We start from the raw sequence: 16804 nt of genomic DNA, 5'->3' as shown, positions 1-16804 counted from the left end.
GACTCCCCTTACTCCCACCGGCACCCAATTAATGCTGCTCCTGTCCCATTGCCACATGTAGCGGCACGTGTCCCGTGTCCCTTGTGTTGTCACCTGTCTGCTTGTGTCCCCTTGTCATCCATGTGTCCCCTTTCCCATCTCCCCCTATGTCCCCCCGGCTTGTGTGCCTTTGTCTTCTCCAGCACCCCAGAAAGGGGAGCCAGGAGGGAGTCTGGCAGCTTTGCTCCGTCCCTGTCATCGGTCACCCACAGCCGAGGGACAGATCTGGCTGAGCCGGTACTAAAGGAATGTCACACAGCGGGATGGGGACAGGGACAGCCTAAGGAGGGGTGTGGGATGCCTCCCGTGCCCTCTGTGACCCTAAACCCAGAGTGAGAGCAGTGAGCGCAGCCCCACATTGTGTCCCCAAAGACTTATTTGGGGTCTGGGAGTGCCAGTCTCCACTTTCCTCTTCCCCACGGGTCACACGGAGCATCTTGGCCATGTGCATGTCCCACACTGCAGTGGGAGACCCTGTCGGTATCACAAGCACCAATGTCCCTTACAGGTATCCCCGGTGGGCATGCATCCAGAGGACAGCACTGCAGCCAAAAACCCCAAATCAACCCCTAATCGCCTTGCAGAGGATGGATATGGGCCAGGAGGACCCTGCACCGAGGCAGGGACTGCTCAGGGCTGGGCTCCATTCCCCCAAGTACAGAAGCACTTTGGGGTGAATCCGTGCCCCCTATACTTGGTGGTGCTGCTTGGGATCTGGGGGCAGCACCATCCTGCTGTCCTGGCACGGGGCATGGGGCAGGGCTGCTGCCTTCCTGTTTACAAAGCAGCGTCATTAATTAGGGCGTGCGGCGAGCTGGAGTGAGTGGAGGGGAGGTGGGTGTGGGGTGAGCTTGGGGCTTGTGCCAGTAATGATGGGGTGGGAGCGGGCATAGGGATGGCATCGTGTCCCCATGGGGTCTGCAGAGTCCCCTGGATCAGGGTTGGCTCTGGGGAGCAGAGTGAGTGGTTTCTGTGGGGCATCTGTGGGTCAGGGCTCACAGTGATGGTTTGGTTGTTCCCAGCCCCGCTGTCCCATTGGGAGTTCCTGGTCCCATCCCCATCCCAACATCAGCCCCATGGAGGCGGGGTGCTCTCTCCCCACTGCCAGCCCCGTGGAGGCGGGGCATCATCCTGCCCACCCCTGGACATGGGGCCAGGCCACCTGCCCCACAGCATTTATGAGGGCCACTCTGAGCCTCAGCAGTGCCAGCCCAGCTTCGTGCTCCTCCAGCCACCACTCAGCCCCACAGGTAGGTACCTATGGGCCCCCATGTGGCACTCAGCTGCCCCATGGTTGGACTTTGCCATTGGTGGGTTCCCTCGAGGAAGGGTGGATGTGTTGGGTATGGATAGGGGCAGGGAAGCAGATGTGGGGCTGTGGGTATCCCCTGCCCTCTCCCTCCCTCTTTTCCCTCCCCCCTCCCCCCTCGACCCATGTTTGGGCAAATCTTTGTTGAAAGGGGGGGCGATGCTATGCCCAATGGTGGGTTGGGGCAGTACCAGTGCTGCCCTGTAGTGGGGTGTGTGGGGAACGCAACAGGGCATCCTGGGATACCTCCCTGCACTGAGGTCCTCCAGACCGACCCCACGTTTGTGGGGCAATCCCATGGCTGAAGGCCATCCAGGGTGTGGGGAAGGGTATGGGAATTTCAGGCATCTCCAGCTGGGTGCTCTGGGGCCTCAGGCAGCTGCACTGAAGTGACTCATGCTTCAGCCGGGAGGGCCTGAAGCACCCAGCTGCCTTCAAAGTGCCGCCATGGGCATGGTGCTGTGCTGTGGGGTGGCTGCTCTGCATCTCCGGGGCTTCCTTGCAGTGACTGCAGACCCCACACCACTGGGGGAGGGAAGAGCCCTTGGGTAAATTAACCATCCCCATACCTCTCCCCAGGGCCCGTGTAGACCATGCAGCAACCCCTCCAGCTTCCCGTGCAGCAGCCCCCAGGCTGTGGTAAGAGCATCCCGCTGAGCACCAGTGCCGTTGCAGCTGGTGCCATCCCGAAAGGGTCAGTGGTCTGCAGCAATGTGAGGTGAGAGCAAGGAGCTGGGGACAGCAGGGGATGGGGCACTGGCATGGAGGGAGGTGGGTGTGGGTGCCGCAAAGTGCTGGGATGCCAGGGACAAATGTGAGGAGCCATCGGGCACCAGGCCACAATGGGACCCGTGGGAGCCAAGGCTGGGGACAAGGTGAGCACAGGGAGCTCCAACTCTGAGGGAGGGCGCAGATGGTGTGGGACGAGGCTGGGATGTGGAGCTCCTCTCCTTGGCACCTGCAGCACTGAGGACTGGGAGAGGGCTGGGGTCCCCCTGACGCCCCCACTCCCACAGTGGGAATCCCTATGCGGGGCTGGTGAGCCACCTGCGGGCAGCCTGGCTCTCAGGGAAGACACGGCCCTTGGAGTACCGCGTGGCACAGCTGGAGGCCCTGGGCCGCTTCCTGGAGGAGAAGAAGCAGGACATCCTGGAGGCCACCGCCTTGGACATGGGCAAGGTGAGAGGAGTCGGGAATGGGTGCTGAGGTCTGCATGTTGGGGTCCTGCATCCCTGCGTCGTGCTGCTGTGGGGCGTTCAGAGTGCCAAGTCCCTGGGTAGCTTCGTGTCACTTCTGTTGTGCCCTGGTTGCAGAGGCCGTAGCCAAGGGTGCTCTTCACATGCCTGGTCACAGCAGCAGGGATTATTGGTGTTGTGCAAGGAGCTGATCTTGCACGTTCCTCCCACGTGCCAGCCATGCAGGGATTGATCTTGCTGGCTTGGTGTCGTGGTACAAGTGGGAACCTTGGGGACTGTGGCACCCCAGGAGCTCCTGAGTGATCTGTCAAGGAGGCAGGGTGGCTCCCCGCTGGGAACAAATTCAGTCTGTGGTGACTTCTTCCCCTCCTGGTGTGCTCTGCAGTCACACAGCTTGGTCAGAGAGTGTTCAGAAAGGTTTCTGAGGGGTTGGAGCTGTATCTGTGTGGTGGCCATGCCCACAGATAGCCTCGAGCATCTCAAAATCTCCCCCTGCTTCTAATTGCCTTGTTTGTTTGAGGTGAGAAATTTCAGCTTCGGACAGGTGCTGATAAGCATCGACACCCCACGTGCGTCGTTCATCTCTCCTAATTGCACATAATTAGAACCGGTTGTCCACTAACGTGCTTGTTATGCAGTCAGGTCTTCATAGCTGGATGGACAATTCATCTGCTCTTACGTATCTGAGGTGGCTGCCTCGCCCGTGGCCATGCCGGTTTCTCTCCCGGTGATCGAAGAGTGACCTCAGACTTAATGTCCCATCCCACCAGACTTCTGTCCCATCAAAACCCTTAATGGCCACCATTAATCTTTAGCATCAGTTTCCTCATCCTCCTGGTGATGCAACTGGCCGCCCAGGCAGAGAGCAGCCCCGTTGCTTCACCATGCAGCCGATATGCTGAGAAGCCAGAGAGGTCTCCCGGGCGGGGCTTGGTGGTGGAGCCCCCAAGGAGAGGAGTCACAAACTCAACTTTCCCACGTTTTCCTGCTGTGATGGAGGAAAGCTCCCACCAGAGATGCTTTGTGGTCTGGAGGCTGTCACAGTGGAGGCTCTGCAAGCAACTCAGTGTCAAAGAGTTTTGCTCTGCACGGTGATGGAGGGAAGTTGGTCCTTCTGAGCTAACTCCTCGTGTCCTCGTGCTTCTCCATCACAAACTGACTCTGCCATCCTTCTGTCAATGGAGAGGACCTGTGTGGGCAGGAAATGCCTCGGCAGGATTGCGCCGCTCCCAATTCACAGCGATTTTAGTCACCACGTGTTGAGATGGCGTATCTGGGAGCAACCTGCTGGGTTTGTTTCCTCCCCATGTCTCACCCAACCTGCCCGGCCCGGCCGTGTTCCGGCTCGCTACAGGAGGCCCACAGCTGCAGGGATTTTCCTGCCTGGTGCTGCACAGCCCAGCTCAGTCACGAAGTGTTCGGTCTTCATCGCGTTCCTGCTGGAACAATGCAGAGCTTTGAGCCCAGCGGCTGCGCGGAGGCAGTGGAAGGAGGCACTAGGCTCTGCCTCCAGCTCCCAAGTGGTCAGAAGGCAGCAACTTGTGGCCTCAAGGGCAGTGGTACCAGTGTGAGAGCACAGTGTGGCCCAAAAGACATCAAATATTATTTTTCTCTCTGACCAAATACCAACTGTTATAAAATGTTGGTGGCCATGATACTCCCCAGTAGCTGCAGGGCTAATAGCTCTTTCTGCTTAATAGCTTCTCCTTAATAGCTTCTTCTGCTCTGCCTTCGTGAGCAGGAGAAAGGGAGACATCTGTGGGTGGGAGGAGATGGTGCTGATGTTGGGGTGATGCTGATGCTGATGTCTGTCCCCAGCCATCCTTTGAGGCCTATTTCACCGAGATTCTCCTCTGCAAGAATGAGCTCCATGACACCCTCAACAACCTGTCTCACTGGGCGAAGGACGAGCACGTGGGCAAAAACCTGGTAGGGCAGAATCTCTGGCTCCTTGCAAGCGGGAGGCCAACTGGGAAGGGGCAGAGCTGCTTCAGGAGCAGCACTGAGGCGCCTTTCTTGCAGGTAACACAGCTGGACTCAGCTTTCATCCGCAAAGACCCCTATGGGGTGGTGCTCATCATCGCGCCCTGGAACTACCCCATCCACCTCCTCCTTGTACCCCTCATTGGTGCTATTGCTGCTGGTGAGGCCAGGCTGCAGAGAGCCAGGCACATCCCCTGCCTGGAGGATGCAGGCGAGGGGACCTGGATGGGGTCTCTGTCCCTAGTTTGGACTGCTCTGACGTTCTCTCTGTCTCCCCCCAGGAAACTGTGTGGTCATCAAACCCTCAGAGATATCCAAGAACACTGAGAGGCTTGTGGCTGAAATGCTGACCTGCTACCTGGACAGTGTAAGAAATTCTCCTTGTCCCTGTCATTACCCCTGCCTGTGGCCAGGGCATTCCAACCCCTGCTCACACCAATTTGCATGCACCAGCATCACGGCTGCCCTGCTCTGGGGTGCTGCCATGCCTGCTCCATGCTCAGCCAGTGTTTGTGATCTGAGCAGCTCAGGCTGTTGCTAATGGGGACCGGGACAGATTGGCTCAGGCAGATGCTGACATGGGGATTTTTCCTTTAACACCACAGGACTGCTTTGCTGTGGTGACTGCTGGTGTGGAGGAGACCACCAGGCTGCTGGAGAACAAGTTTGACTACATCTTCTTCACCGGTGCGTCCTGAGGCCCAGAGCTGAGCCCTGCCTCGTGCCGGCATATGGGAGCACTTGTGCTCCATGTGGCCCTGGCTCCCTGCACTGCCACATCCCCGAGTCAGGCTGCAGCACTGGGGGATCCCTGCCGTGACGCATCCCTTTCTGCCCTGCAGGCAGCCCCTCAGTGGGCAGGATCATAATGACGGCTGCTGCCAAGCACCTGACACCGGTGACGCTGGAGCTGGGGGGCAAGAACCCCTGCTACGTGTCCGACACCTGCGACGTGCAGAACGTGGCCCGGCGGGTGGTCTGGGGGCGCTTCTTCAACGCGGGGCAGACCTGCATCGCACCCGACTACGTCCTGTGCAGCGTGGAGATGCAGGAGAAGTTGATGCCTGCCCTGCGTGAGGCCATCACTGAATATTTTGGTTCCAACCCACGGGAGTCCCCTGACTTCGGCCGCATTGTGGGGGACAAACAGTTCAGGCGCGTGCGGGCGCTGCTGAGCAGCGGGCGTGTGGCCATCGGGGGACAGACGGACGAGAAGGAGCGCTACATCGGTGAGGAGCATGGTTTGGCGTGTGGGGAGCAAGGAAGTGCTTGGCAGGGGGTTCTGAGATGCGGAAGCAGAGCCATGACCACAGGGACCACAGGCAGAAACACGGGGAGATTGTGGAGGGCTCAAAACCAATTCAGGATATTCTGTGATTCTCCGACTGTGTTTCTGTGGTTCTATGATCTTTGTCTGGGGGGAGGAACCTGTGAAGCAGCAGGTCCCTGGCGAGCCCGGGGCTGATGTGAGTGCCCACACCTGTACAGTGAGCTATTTGCTGCCATTCTCCTTCTCCACAGCCCCCACAGTACTGGCAGATGTGCAGCCCTCTGACCCTGCCATGCAGGAGGAGATCTTCGGGCCCATCCTGCCTATTGTTGTTGTGGCCAACATGGATGAAGCCATTGACTTCATCAATGCACGGCCCCGGCCATTGGCCATCTACGCCTTCTCCTGTGACAGCAAGGTGCGTGTGGTCCACGGCGCAGGAAAGGGAAGGAGGGAAATTGGGGCAGCAGGACATCAGCACCACATCCCCTTCTCTGCTCCCCCCAGGTGGTGAACCAAGTGCTGGAGAGGACGAGCAGCGGGGGCTTCTGTGGCAACGACACCCTGATGCACGTGACGCTGACCTCGCTGCCCTTCGGTGGTATCGGTAGGTCCAAACCCCCAAGCTTGAGGCAGATGTGAGCCCTGGCTTGTCCCACCAGCACCCTCGGCTTCAGCTCTCTTGGGCTGAGCTCTGGGGCTTTGCAGCCCTGCTTCTGCTGAGTGCATGTGGAGCACCGCAGGTTTTCTTCTCCCCGTGTTCCACTGTGTCAGGAAAAAATGCCTCATATCAAATATAGGGAAGTTTGTACCACTTGGGTATTTCCTTGGTATTTCTGAGCAGCGTGGGGCAACGTGAGTGAATTTTGTGCCAGGGTTGGGCTTTTGCCCAGCCTAAGCTTTACCCGAGTGCTCCTCAATTGCTGGTGAATTTGCTCAGCCCATCGCTGCTCCTTGTCTGGAAGCAGATCCATAGCATTGTGCTTCTTGGGCAGGGGAGCTTTCCTCCTGCAGCAGCGTGGTGCTGGATTGGAGCTCTTAAAGACACTCAGGAGTGGGCTTGTACATTCATTCTGCATTTTAAGGCTAAATACTAGGAGTAAAACACCTATACATGTCTGGGAAATTTGCTTGTGGTAACAGGGAGATCCTCCTCAGCCATGAGGAAGAGTTTTTGCCCTTCAAGGAGCTTATATGAACACAGCAGTTGTTTTCTCAGCTGACAAGAGGTCTGCTGAGCTCTGGTTATAGCACTGCCTACCATGAGATGCCCAGGGGTGAGCACAGGAATACAGGATGATTGTCATGTTTCTTCCCCAGAGTTCTTTCTCAATCCTGTGGTCTCTTCCCTGGAATTACTCTTATCTGGAGATTATTCTTGGAAAAAGACTCCACATGCTCAGCATTTCAGAGCTGCCAGCTGATTCAGCCATAATAAGACAGCACAACAGCAAAGCAGAATTAACTCCTTGCTTGATTGCAGATCAGGGAACAATTGGTGGTGGTTCCTGTGTCGTAACTTATCTTTATGGAAATGATTCAGAGAAACTGCCTCAAATTATCAGGTGGAGGGCCTGAAGTCACCAGAGCCGAGGTGACATTTGCCAAAGCTATTAACCATGATGTGAAACCTCGAGCTTAAGTCAGCCACAGGAATTGGGAGCCAACGTGGCCAATGGGCCTCTGATTTTTACGAGGAGCTTCTTCCTGGAGCTGTTTGTTCCAGATGGGTTGGTGGCTCCTGACCATGGGTAGATATGTTAAGACCCCGCATCAAGGGGGAAACTGGGGAGATGCGACCCAGCAAAGCTTTCTGAAGAGCATGTGACCATGTAGGTAGGCTCAGAGTGGTCAAAAGGATGCAGCTGGGGCACCAAGCAATGGTGAGCTGCAGGGAACAGCTGGTGCTGAGCGACTGAGCCCTGGTGGGGCTGGAAAAGGAACGGGGAAGTGCAAGAGGTGCTGCACCACGTCGGCCGTTGTATTGGCACAAGAAAAGCCTGGAATGTGTTTCTCTTGTGCTTATGGTGCTTGAGCTGGGCAGGAGTCCCATAGCAAGCCCGGGCCTGTATTGTTTTTTGCAGGAAACAGTGGTCTGGGGAAATACCATGGCAAGTTCACCTTCGACACCTTCAGTCATCACCGTGGCTGCCTGCATCGCAACATGGGCCTGGAGGCTATCAACTCCCCACGCTACCCACCCTACACCCAGCAGAAGCTGGGGCTGATGACTGCCACCTTTGAGATCAAGCGCAAGGGCACGTGCACTCTGCTCTGAGCACGGCGCCGCGCCACAAATGGACTGACCAGGACCCAACCCATGCCATGTCTTGTGTCACACTGCCATCCTGACGCCTGCTGGACAGTGCGGACAGACCCCTCCTGTGTGTCCGCTCCTCTCCAGCTTCCTCTGCTCAGGACCGTGTGCTGTGACACATCTAAAATGATGACAGTTTCTTGTTCTCACCCCACACTTCTCCTCCTGGTAGAGCAGTAGTGCCCCGGTTGCTCACGACCAGCAATCAGCCCCCCTAATCTCATCTCCAATTAGGACCCTTTCCTTCTGATACTCTCCTGCTGGCTGTTGCTTTTTTCTCTGTGTATAACTCTGCCCTCAGTAAAGACTTTGCAGCCTCGCCTCGTGCCTCCACTGCCTCCACAGCTTTATCCTGCATCCCTGCACCGTACCTGGACACCCTCGTTCCGCATTAGGCCGTCCCACCAAGGGCAGGGCACCCTCACTTGTGACGCAGCTGTGGCGGCAGCCAGAGGAGCTGCAGGAACATTGGGCTGAGGCACCACGCCAGGGCCGGACCCGGGAGGCAGGGCAGGGCTGTTCTGCTTACTGCCATGGTGCCAGAGGCACAGCTTTAGGGTTACCACTCTGCGAGGTGCATCCTGCATCTCAAGCAGGCTGGAGCGCAGCCAGCAGTGACGCAGGGAGCTGAGGGGAAGGGCAGGAAGCTGCTGGTGGGAGTCCCAGCTGCAGAGCGAGAGGCAGCCTGCGCTCAGCGGGAACACGGCTGCGGTGTCGGGGTGTTACGCAGGCTCCCCAAAGCCACCCCTTCTGGGTAAGGCTCCCGTTAGGCTGAACCGCCGTGGAAGGCGTGTTGTGCGGCCCCGCGCTCCTCCTCGCTGCTCCTCCGCGCTGCTCCCTGCTGTTGGCTCCTGAACACAGCTCGGCATGGAGCAGCCCCTTGAGCACCCCTGGCAGCCCACGGATGGTGAGGCTGGCACAGCCGGTGCGGATGATGGTGGCATGAGGTGAGAGCAAAGGGATGGTGACGAGTAGCTGGGGTGGAAGGGAGGCAGGAAGTGCCCGGACAGCCTGGCCACCCCAGTTTGATGCTGGATGGGTGCTGGGTTGTGCTGGGGCAAAGCAGAGCCCCTGTGCCTCGGCACCCAAAGGGGCTGCGATGGGGTCTCCCTGATGCCCCCATACCTGCAGTGAGAACCCCTATGCGGGGCTGGTGAGCCGCCTGCGGGCAGCCTGGCTCTCACGGAGGACACGGCCCTTGGAGTACCGCGTGGCACAGCTGGAGGCCCTGGGCCGCTTCTTGGAGGAGAAGAAGCAGGACATCCTGGAGGCCACCGCCTTGGACATGCGCAAGGTGAGGCCCCCAGGGTTGGACACTGGAGGATCCAGGGGTTGGCAGGGCTGGGGAGCTTCGCCCTGGGCATGGAGCCCGTGGGTGCGCATAGAGGCAGTGAAGGAGAAGACCATACCCCATCTCCATCAGGAGCAGCCCATGGGGGCTGCAGGAGTCCAGCGAACACGGAGGTGACACTGCCAACCCTTGTTCCCAGAACCTCTGCCTGCAAAGGATGGGTGGGGTCATGTGGAGCACCTGGACGTATTTATGCATCTCTTGCTCCCACCACCTGCTCCCTGCTCTCTCCCTCTGAAACCAGTCCCCTCCTTGCTTGGTGCTTGGCCAAGTCCTCACACCCAAATCCACCTCATCCCGACTGTATCCCTGGCACCACTAACTCCCCAGCCTCTGCTCCCTCCCTTGTGCTCCCAGCGGGATCTCTGAGCAACGGGGCAGAGCAGACCGAGTGCTTGTGCTCCAGACTCCCAGCCTGAACCTATCTGCTTCAGGACAGCTCATTCACCTGTACCGTGAGCACCATACAGGGCTCAGTCTTCTGTTCCCCTCTGCAGCTCAGAACCTCCCCTTGCACAACTGCCCGTCCTTGCAGCCTTTCCACACTTGTAAACAACGCCTCTTGTGCTGGAAGAAGATGCAGAGTGGTGCTGCATTTCACCCCTTTCCCATGGCTGCTGTGGGACCCCAGGGACTTAGGAGGGTCTTGCACATATGAGAAGTGTTTGACATGGGGAAGCACTGCTGAGAAGCCCAAGACTGGGCTAGCAGCAACTTGCTGATGGTTGTCCCCAAAACAACCTGATGGCAGCAGCTCGGTAAAGGGACATGGCTATAAGGACATGGGTATGATGTGTGGAGTGAGACCAAAGGTCTGCCCAGCCCCGTCTCACCAAAGAGTGCTCAGAAATGGGCAAATCCACACAATGCTTGCAAATACTCTCCCACTTAGTGTCCTGGGAGAGTCCTGTGGCTGTGCACCTCCTGGGGTCCAGGGGTTCTCCAAGTCCCTGCTCCTTCTGGACAGCCCCTTCTCCTTGGACTCCTCTTCCACAGCCTCCCCTGAGGATATCTCAAAGCTTTTGCTTCACTGCTTCTGCTCCCCTTGAGGCTCAGCAGGGTACCCATATCTGGGTTAAAGTCCCTTGGGGTGCATGTGAAAGATTCAGGAGAGCGTGGAGGCAGTGATGGGCACAGTGCTCTGTATCCCCAGCCACCTTTTGAGGCCGAGTTCTCTGAGGTCCTTTTGTGCAAGAACGAGCTCAATGAAGCCCTGAACAACCTGTCCCGGTGGATGAAGGACAAGCATGTGGACAAGAACCTGGTAAGGGAGAAAAGGACCTTGCCAGTATGGGCTGTGGGAAAGCCCAGAACATGAAGAGGGCTGTTCAGATGGAATCTGACCCACACCAATGTGCTCCTGTAGGCAACGCAGCTGGACTCAGCCTTCATCCGCAAGGACCCCTATGGGGTAGTGCTCATCATTGGGCCCTGGAACTACCCCATCTACCTCCTCCTGGTGCCCCTCATTGGGGCCATTGCTGCTGGTAAGGCTGAGCCCATCCCCTGCTTACAGGATGTGAGCAGCACATGCCAGGGCGGGGGAACACGTTGTTGGTTGGATCTCCCCCCAGGTAACTGCGTCATCATCAAGCCCTCAGAGCTGACCAAGAACAGCGAGAAACTCATTGAGGAAGTGCTGCCCAAATACCTGGACAAAGTAAGAAGCCCTTCTCATCCTTGTCCCTGCCTCATGGCTGGGTTCTTCCCACCCCTTGTGTATGCCAAGCTGTCCCTATACTCCCCACCTCTGAGTCCTCTGAGATATGCAGAACCGCACCTGTTCTCACCCATCCTGACACTCCAGAGCATGGGGTTCCTTATGGCTGTGCTCCCCAGAACTAGCCCCTGGCTGCCCACTGCTCACTCAGCCACAGCACTTCGTCCAGGGTGCTGATAGTGAGGACAGGGACAGAGTGACACAGGGGATCCCCTCCTCTTCTGCTGCAGGACTGCTTTGCTGTGGTGACTGCTGGTGTGGAGGAGACCACCAGGCTGCTGGAGAACAAGTTTGACTACATCTTCTTCACCGGTGCGTCCTGAGGCCCAGAGCTGAGCCCTGCCTCGTGCCGGCATATGGGAGCACTTGTGCTCCCTGTGGCCCTGGCTCCCTGCACTGCCACATCCCCGAGTCAGGCTGCAGCACTGGGGGATCTCTGTCGTGACGCATCCCTTTCTGCCCTGCAGGCAGCCCCTCAGTGGGCAGGATCATAATGACGGCTGCTGCCAAGCACCTGACACCGGTGACGCTGGAGCTGGGGGGCAAGAACCCCTGCTACGTGTCCGACACCTGCGACGTGCAGAACGTGGCCCGGCGGGTGGTCTGGGGGCGCTTCTTCAACGCGGGGCAGACCTGCATCGCACCCGAATATGTCCTGTGCAGCGTGGAGATGCAGGAGAAGTTGATACCTGCCCTGCGTGAGGCCATCACAGAGTTCTATGGCTCTGAGCCCCGCAATTCCCCTGACTTTGGCCGCATCGTGGGGGACAAACAGTTCAGGCGTGTGCAGGCGCTGCTGAGCAGCGGGCGTGTGGCCATCGGGGGACAGACGGACGAGAAGGAGCGCTACATTGGTGAGGGCTTGAATTTCAGGTACCTCTGCTCACCCTTGCATAAAGTGGTATAGATTTTGGAGAGGGGCTTGCGGCCAGAGCAGAGAGAGAAGGGACATTTAGTTTGCACAGCAGCTTGGTGAGGCACCCAGCCTTAGAGGAGGGACCTGCCTACTGTGTAGGTCAAGGCATTGTCCCTAACCTCCAGGCATGGCTGACACCTTCAGGTTTCTTTCATTGCAGCCCCTACGGTGCTGGTGGATGTGAAGCCCTCTGACCCTGCCATGCAGGAGGAGATCTTTGGCCCTATCCTGATCATCATCACAGTGGCCAATATAGATGAAGCCATTGACTTCATCAACAGTCGTGAACGGCCTCTGGTTGTGTATGCCTTCTCCTCCAACAGCAAGGTAGAGTGCCCTGGCTGTGCATCTGGCCCACACTCCTCACCAAAGATTTTGGCTGAAGGATTTTGGCCCTGGCTCTGCCGGATGGATGGCTGCCGGGGCCATGGCATCAACACCACATCCCCTTCTCTGCTTCCCTCAGGAGGTAAACCAAGTGCTGGAGAGGACGAGCAGCGGGGGCTTCTGTGGCAACGACACCCTGATGCACGTGACGCTGACCTCGCTGCCCTTCGGTGGTATCGGTAGGTCCAAACCCCCAAGCTTGAGGCAGATGTGAGCCCTGGCTTGTCCCACCAGCACCCTTGGCTTCAGTTCCTAGGGCTGAGTTCCGGGGCTTTGCAGCCCTGCTTCTGCCTAGTGTGTGCCAAGCACTGAAAGCTTTGTTCTCTCAGTGGTTGCTGTCCCAAGCAGCATTCCTTGTGTATGTGAGATGTCTTATTTAAGAAGTAGGGAATTTGAGATAGTGCCAGCAGAGGAATATCTCTAGAGCATCAGTTTTTTCGCGGATCTTCATTTTGGGCCGCAGGTCTGAATACAGCACAATTTCCTAAGAATTCCTAAACATACAGTGTCCCGTTAGGTAAACACCTGAAGCCACATACTGCATAAAGCTCTTGAGGTATATACAGCACTGAATCCAGATCACATGGATCTGGAGACAGCACAAGGGTAAAAAGCTTTACAAAAGTATTTACCATTATCCCATCTCAGAGCTGAGAAACCATTCAAGAACATGCAACTCCTGGCGGTCCTCCTCGTTGCTTCACACAAAGCTTTTTGCAGAGATCTTTGGCAGACCCTGAAAAGGTCTAAATCTTACTCTGACCCTTTTGCTGGGTGTTTCCTCCTGCAAAAGACAGCTGTTGCTCCATTTCCTGTGATGTTGTGGTCTTCTCTGCATGTAGCCTGGCCACCAGGCAGCGCTTTTAGCTTTGCATTTGATGAACCGAAGACATTGTGCAAGGAATCCCTCATGACATGAAGGAAGTGAATATCCACTGTAAGTTCTAGAGCTCCCATGAGTCGGCTGATTTCTGAGCCACTGTAGGTGTTTTGTGCCCATTCTTTCTTTCTCTGAAGTCTTGCACAGGCTTTTCTATCAAAACCCTATGCAGATGTGTGAGTAGGAGCAGAGCAAGTATGGACCTCCAGAAGGTCTCCCAGCCACTTTGCTTTTTCCTCGGAGAGGAAGGAGTATAGATGATGGAGACACCCAGGCTTGAGGATGAGCTTTACTGCCAGCTCCTGTTTTCCAGCAGAGATTTCAGCTGTCTCAGTAACCTTCCTGCCTCTTGGGGGTGAGCACAACCCATCAGTGGACCATACAATAGCACAGGAAGGTTGAGAGGGACCTCGAAATATCAGCACGACCTCATAGAGCGAGGAGGTGTTTTGGGGAGGTTGTGCTCATGGTAGAGAAGATGCTGCAGTAGGGAAGTGGGGCTAGTGGAAGCTCTCACTTGCTGCTGTCTGCTCTGAGCCACTGTGGCACCAGGTGAGGTTTTGGGACCAGGAACTTCCACTACTGTATTTAGAGCCAAAAAGAGAACAGAAACTTGAGAGGGGAAGGGGGAAGCTGCAGCACAAGAAGAAAGAAAGACGGAGAAATGAAACCTGTTTATCAAAGGTTTTAGGTGAAGAAGAACCACATGACCGAGGCTGGGACCAGCCCTGCTCCTCGGCGGGAGGGCAGCAAGGAGGTGGCACTTGGGGTCCCCTCCCCAGGGCAGCAGCATGAGGAGAAAGGCTTCATCCTGCTCGCCTTGGCTCAGAAACTTTCGAGGACACAGCTCCTCCTAGCGAGGAGGTGATGCCCTGCAGAAGTATTTTTCTGTCCGCGTTTTCTGAGGCTCATCTGGTGCACGGAGCTTTGCACTGGGGCTAAAGAATGCAAACGGTGACATCGAGGTTATGAGGGCGGCCGGGAGCCTTTCCTCCCCCCAGGAGCCCAGAAGCCTTGTTGGGAGGCCCTCTACCCCTTGCTCTCCGTCCTGCTGCCTTCCCAGGCTCTCCCCACGTTTCTCTTCAGCTCACCAACCACAGCACTGAGAACGCTGTGTGCTGTGCATTGCAGGGTCCAGTGGTCTGGGGATGTACCACGGCCAGTTCACCTTTGACACCTTCACCCACCACCGTGGCTGCCTGCAGCGCAGCACCGGCCTGGAGCCCATCAACACCCTGCGCTACCCCCCCCTACAGCACCCACAAGATGGATCTGGTCCGCACTGCCACCTCAGTTAAGCGCCGGGGGGAATGCTTCCTCCTCTGAGGGGCCACCGGGGCCACCGTGGTGCCACCACAGCCACGGAGGTCCTCCAGACCAGTCGATGTCATCTGTTGCTGTGGATTCCAAGTGCCTCGCTGTACCTGTCACTGGCTCGGTGATGCCATAGCCATCTGCCTATCACTGTGGGGTGGAGCTGGTGGCCACTGGGAGGGGAGAAAAGAAAGAGTTGGGGCTAGGGAGTGGAACCAACTATAGATGGTGGCCCCCCATCTCCAATGTCTCACAGTGCCCCCTAGTTCTTGGTGCCCCACTTTGCCCCCGGTGCCCCCATCTCCCATTTCCCCCATGTTTCCTGGCATGTTCCACACATCTCCCATTGCCTCTCACATCACCCTGCGCTCCCCACGTCCACCCATTAGCAGCTGGACCCTCATTTAGTGAAGCTGGAGTCCTCACCTATGAGCGGATGCACCTCACAGGCCCTCCCAGTTGCTGGGAAAGGCTCTCCAGATCCTTGCTGCAACTCGGGCTCCCAGCAACTGCAGATCTGGATGAAGGTAAAGTACGAGGGCAATCACTAATTCTTAATCACTATCCTCACGTATTAATATTTAGGTGCATTGCCACATTCTGTTTTTGCTGTATCAATTCACTTATTATCTCCTTGCTTCAAACTTCAGTAAAGATAACTGCACTTCTTCAACTTGGTGTCCGTGACCTTTGTGCTGACCAAGTCCTCTGGCAAAACAGTGATTATTTCACACAGGCTGTTAAGTGCTTCCAAAGAAGGGGGGTGTCAAGGCACTAGAGAGGTTTGGCTGGTGACTTCGGCTGAATGCTGGCTGCTGAAGCTCCCAGTTCCATATGCCTCCTGTTCCTCATTTTCTCCAGCCCTGCTCACCCCATCCTGTGCCTTAAGAGAGGGAGGACCAAACTCCAGTGCCTTGGCTCACAAAACCAATCCCCTTGTTGGGTGCACCTGACGGACAAGCCGGTGAACATGCTGGCGATGGTGGATGCTGGCCTGGCTGCGGAACCTGAGACGTCTCCCACGTGCTTGGCTGGAGCCCAGGATGCCTCTGGTGTGCTCACCTGGTGCCATTCTTGTTGAGGTGTAGCCAGCAAGACATGATCAAGATACAAGCAGGAAGATGGTGCTCTACACCCACTTCCCAATATGCAAATGAGGCATAAAGACACCAGATCCTTATCTGTCCTCAGAAGGATTTTCACACAAACACATCCAAAACCTTTTCTGCATCAGACAGATAGAAGCCTGCCAGGGATGTCTGCATGACACTACGCTCCACAACGCGGACTGTCTCCAAAGGCTGCTCTGACAATTGACCCCACTCCAGGTAGAGATTTGGCAAGTGTTGTGCCACTAATATCATAAATTATGAAGATGTGTGTATGGCTGAATGGCTGTAAGCAGGTACTTATGTGTATGGGTGAATGGTCAGAAACATGCGCTTACTTCTCTAGTGGGAAATCTGTAGTAACCTAAAAAATGCATTTATGTATGTTTAGCAGTAGTGACTTCAAGCAATCTGTAATAAACTCACAGACATGCATCCTTGAGCATGAAGACGGACTCCGATGCACTCTGATCTTTGCAAAGCACAGGGTCCCATTGCTCCTGGCTGTGCTCTATGGCCACCAGCAGGCACACGCTGCCTGCTACAACAGGAGCTTGGCACACGATGGTGGATTTCACCCTGGCACTGGGTGCTCTCCTCCACCTCAGGGTGGGTGACATCTTCCATCCTCCCCAGCTCGCAGCCACCCTGTGCTATGAGTGACCATGTGGGGCTGGTGAGCTGCCTGTGGGCAGCCTGGCCCTCAGGGAGGACACGGCCCTTGGAGTACCATACAGCCCAGCTGGAGGCCCTGGGCCTCTTCCTGGAGGAGAAGTAGCAGGACATCCTGGAGGCCACTGCCTTGGACATGCACAAGGTGAGAGAGATGGGGCTGCTGGTGAGAAGTGCTTGACTTTCCTTCACATTTTTCCCCTCATTTTTTCCTATCCTCCATCAGTTTTCTCCCTTTTGCTCACCTGCACCTCTCTGGGGTGGATGCATGGTTTCTTGGGGAGAGGTGGCCTCTGCTTTTTGCTGTGACCTTCAACTCAGCTTTGGATGGGTCCCTTGAT

General features: G+C 56.6%; 2 protein-coding genes across 2 annotated transcripts; both read left to right on the top strand.

Moving 5' to 3' along the window:
• The first annotated feature begins 1244 nt into the window (after positions 1-1244).
• Positions 1245-8433, top strand: ALDH3B1 (aldehyde dehydrogenase 3 family member B1). The gene is made up of 11 exons (XM_003641277.6): positions 1245-1289; positions 1928-2066; positions 2365-2527; positions 4363-4473; positions 4567-4687; positions 4809-4894; positions 5133-5214; positions 5370-5756; positions 6049-6215; positions 6305-6404; positions 7882-8433. Exons 2-11 carry the CDS (start codon positions 1942-1944, stop codon positions 8073-8075), a joined length of 1536 nt encoding a protein of 511 aa, XP_003641325.1. The 5' UTR covers positions 1245-1289; positions 1928-1941; the 3' UTR covers positions 8076-8433.
• Positions 8434-8784: 351 nt separating this feature from the next.
• ALDH3B2 (aldehyde dehydrogenase 3 family member B2) lies at positions 8785-15355 on the top strand. Its single transcript, XM_426371.8, is given in 11 exon segments — positions 8785-9061; positions 9246-9408; positions 10619-10729; positions 10832-10952; positions 11040-11125; positions 11416-11497; positions 11653-12039; positions 12262-12428; positions 12568-12667; positions 14500-14612; positions 14614-15355. Coding segments are annotated over 11 exon segments (1491 nt in total). The 5' UTR covers positions 8785-8981; the 3' UTR covers positions 14695-15355.
• Positions 15356-16804: the final 1449 nt, after the last annotated feature.

Source organism: Gallus gallus, chromosome 5 (genome assembly GCF_016699485.2).
Source record: "Gallus gallus isolate bGalGal1 chromosome 5, bGalGal1.mat.broiler.GRCg7b, whole genome shotgun sequence".
NCBI lineage: Eukaryota > Metazoa > Chordata > Aves > Galliformes > Phasianidae > Gallus > Gallus gallus.
The sequence above is the reverse complement of the archived record's forward strand: the minus strand, read 5'-3'. Positions and strand labels throughout refer to the sequence as shown.

Excerpts from the sequence above, each read along its gene's own strand:
- ALDH3B1 (XM_003641277.6), top strand. The coding sequence starts at position 1,942 with ATGCAGCAACCCCTCCAGCTTCCCGTGCAGCAGCCCCCAGGCTGTGGT. Across the intron at positions 2,067-2,364 it reads GTGGTCTGCAGCAATGTGAG|TGGGAATCCCTATGCGGGGC; the intron begins GTGAGAGCAAGG and ends CCACTCCCACAG. Across the intron at positions 6,216-6,304 it reads CCTTCTCCTGTGACAGCAAG|GTGGTGAACCAAGTGCTGGA; the intron begins GTGCGTGTGGTC and ends TGCTCCCCCCAG.